This window comes from Opisthorchis viverrini (assembly GCF_000715545.1).
Source record: "Opisthorchis viverrini unplaced genomic scaffold opera_v5_1281, whole genome shotgun sequence".
Lineage (NCBI taxonomy): Eukaryota > Metazoa > Platyhelminthes > Trematoda > Opisthorchiida > Opisthorchiidae > Opisthorchis > Opisthorchis viverrini.
In genome coordinates this window covers 1,964-5,048 of record NW_008753128.1, presented here as the reverse complement: position 1 = coordinate 5,048, position 3,085 = coordinate 1,964, and the positions used below count along the sequence as shown (strand labels likewise).

The 3,085-nt window shown below is 44.1% G+C and overlaps 1 protein-coding gene across 1 annotated transcript; it reads right to left on the bottom strand.

The window, feature by feature from the left end:
* Window positions 1-1,883: 1,883 nt before the first annotated feature.
* On the bottom strand, window positions 1,884-2,655 carry T265_15840 (hypothetical protein; the record flags this gene model as incomplete). Its single annotated transcript, XM_009179226.1, has 3 exons — window positions 1,884-2,102; window positions 2,134-2,481; window positions 2,530-2,655. Coding segments are annotated over 3 exons (693 nt in total), but the record flags the coding sequence as incomplete, so codon positions are not given.
* Between the last annotated feature and the right edge of the window lie 430 nt (window positions 2,656-3,085).

The following is a 3,085-nucleotide window of genomic DNA, read 5'->3' as shown; positions in this document are numbered from 1 at the left end:
TTCCCAATGAAATATATGGACATTTGTTTAAAATGGTGCAGCACCCCGTAGAGTTAGGGACTGACTGCGCACCGCTCGGGGTGCTTGGAATGATTTAAGGCTGTTCCAGAAGAGTCACGTATACATTGATAATAATTAGTCAGAGTGAGTCGGAGGCTACCGAATGGTTTTCAAACTAATTCAGAACCGTGCTGCCGAATGGGTTCGACCATGCCTGGTCCGCATATACCCACTTGGAAATCGTCTCGAAAAGCACAGGCGCATACGGCAAATCGCAACTATACATTACCAAAGTGTCACTCATCGGCTCCATTACATAAAACGTCAAACCAAAAAGCCAGTGCAAAATTTCCGGGTTTCTACGCTAATTGAACGCCCAAACAGCAGTGTCAATGTAGCACAATTTTTTCTGTTTGACTGGAGGGTAATAACGGGACTTCATTCACTTGTCACACAAGCATTACAGTTGTCTTCTCTTTAAAATCCATCCTGCGATGGGATCACTTACAGTGAGTCTCTTGTGGGTTCTTTAAATGGTTGGATCCTCTGGGAGTCCGCGTATTAAAGAACACTGTCATAGGTGAACCCGTAAAGACGGTGTTTATAGTTAAAACAACAATTACGCTTCCTTGCTCCACGAGGCCCACTTGATACATTAACCAAAAATTATGTCTTTCAACGTCCAACCTCATTTGAGAAAAAATGCCCACACACTTGTCACCTCGAAGGAAATAGCTTTAAATCATTGACCAAAACCGGTCACTTCTTCAGACTGGTCTTTCCTGGGAGGAGGTTTATAACTCGAATATGTTTAATGAGCTCAGAGGACCGTTAATTTGACCGAAAGTCTCCTATGAGTAGTGGCTTTTCCGGATGTGGACAGACAAGATTTAAGGCCTTGAGTTTTGCCGCCGGAACGCATTCGTGAGCTAAAATATCTTTTGATGATGATGCACCATGCGCACGGGTGGCGAGACTTTGGAGGTCTTGACACTAGATTTGCCACTCACTGGACACAATGCTTGCAGCAAATTACAAACATTCGCAATCGGCTTGCACAAGAGTGTGAACTCAAACGAGAGCCATCGGTACAATTTCTGCCAGCGTTTGCGAATTTGTAGCGCTTAAAAGCTGCTGTTTTTCCTACACAGTGTCACATTTCCTCCACTTTAACATTCATTACATTGTTGTACAAGGTTCGCTTTTGAAAAAACACAAGTTTCCTGGCGGAAGGGCTTTGCGCTTTCGTAGGGTGATTGGTGTCAGGAATTAGCTAGTTGGACAATACTGGATATCCCAAATCTCTAACTAAAAATATCATCTCCCATCACTGGAAGATTGTAACACCTGATAAGGTCTTGAATATCATGGAGGTAAAACCCTTTATTTGTTGTGTGGTGGTTCGACGGAAAACAAACATCTAGGATTACATCTCATGGGTTCTGAGCCAATTGCACCTTGCATTGGTTTCCCCGTAACATGTCTCACTTACGTTGATGGTTTGTTCTGTTTATTCAAGACTCCTTGGAGCTTTCAAACAAACACTACGGTGGCATTCCTATAGAGTTTTATGGTCTTTCGCCATGTTGGTGATATCCACGGACGATAAAAATGGTCATTATGACGGGTGTTTCTTTTACTTCAGATGTTATGGTGGGTAGTCACAGTGTTACTGACTTGGCTTCAGTGTACATACATATATTCACTATTATACGCACTTGAAGAGTACGTATTACTATTTATTCGTACGAGATTCATCCTCCGTCCCCAAGATAGAACGCCCTCAACAAAGGCCCGGCGTGTCGGTCTCCATGGAGGCTTATGCTCATGGGGCTATTGTGTATATAAGATAGGAAACAAGTCTATGACACCTTGACTCACTTTGATTTAAGACCAAACCCCCGGGCTTTCGGATAAGATTCCAGATCCCAATATGTGGCGATATCTTTCTTCGCACATGCTTCCAGTTCTTCGGGCGTCCACACACGATGCTCTTTCATTGTAGTAGTTAAGTATGGATCTAAGTGCCGCAAGACTTCTTTATCTTTTGGGAGAAGCGTGCGTCCTCTCAACGATCGGTTCACAGTTGAGGCAACTATTTTCTGGAAAAATGAGTGCAAATGAGAAAAGTACCTTAGATGGGCCCTCTTTATGGTGATTATCCAGGACAAAAGGCTGCATTCCAATTGGCCGCCAAACCTCGCTTGGGCTGTCGTGTTGTCGGAACTCATCATGTGTCTCGCTCTTTTGGTGACTCGGGCTCAGTGGTCTATAGTGCCGGCCCGCTAAATATCGTGAGCGAAAGTCGCTGATATAGTGAACATTCCAGTGATGCGGAGGTGGCAACGCACGAGTGTTTTGTAGCTCTTCAGAAAGTACTTTTGGGTCGTGAAATGAACCTGTTGTCGTGGTATAATGATCTGATGGCTTGACGGCTCCGCCAGGTCGCTGGGAGCACGTTTGTTCCGTCGAAAGCTTGGTCTAAATTAGTGATTTTAGCATGAGCTTATGTTGAATAACCAAACCCACTAGAGTATTTGAGTCTGGAAAATAAAATCCAGGCCTCCAGTGATGCCCGACCCCAAAAGACGTACGGAAGACATCATCAGTTGATTTTCCAATTAAAACATTTTTGCTTTCTAACAGGTCCGGCATAAGTTACAGACGCTCGTGATGCTGTGGTAACGCTCACTTTGATAAGGTAAAACAAAACACCGCGGTTTTTCAATGATTTCGACAAAGGTTGGAAGATAGAAGATAAGCCTCGTACCTACCGCTAAGCACGCAGCGTCGGTAGGCCAGGTATAGATTACACTCTTCTCTGTCAGGGTGGGTCCTACAGAACGCAGAGTCACACCACTTTTCGTCGCAGATCCTTAGCCGGCAGGCGCACTTTACTTCAAGACTTCTGTATGCCGAATAAAAAGTGGCAATGTTGCATCCTGCTGTATGCATGCTTACATAAAAAACCATCAAAATATGCCCTAATTTTCTTGATATTTGTTTTCGTTGCTCTCCTGTCTTAATTGTTGACACGCGTTCAACTCTATAGCCGCGATGCTATGGCTCCAGATGTGTTCATTGA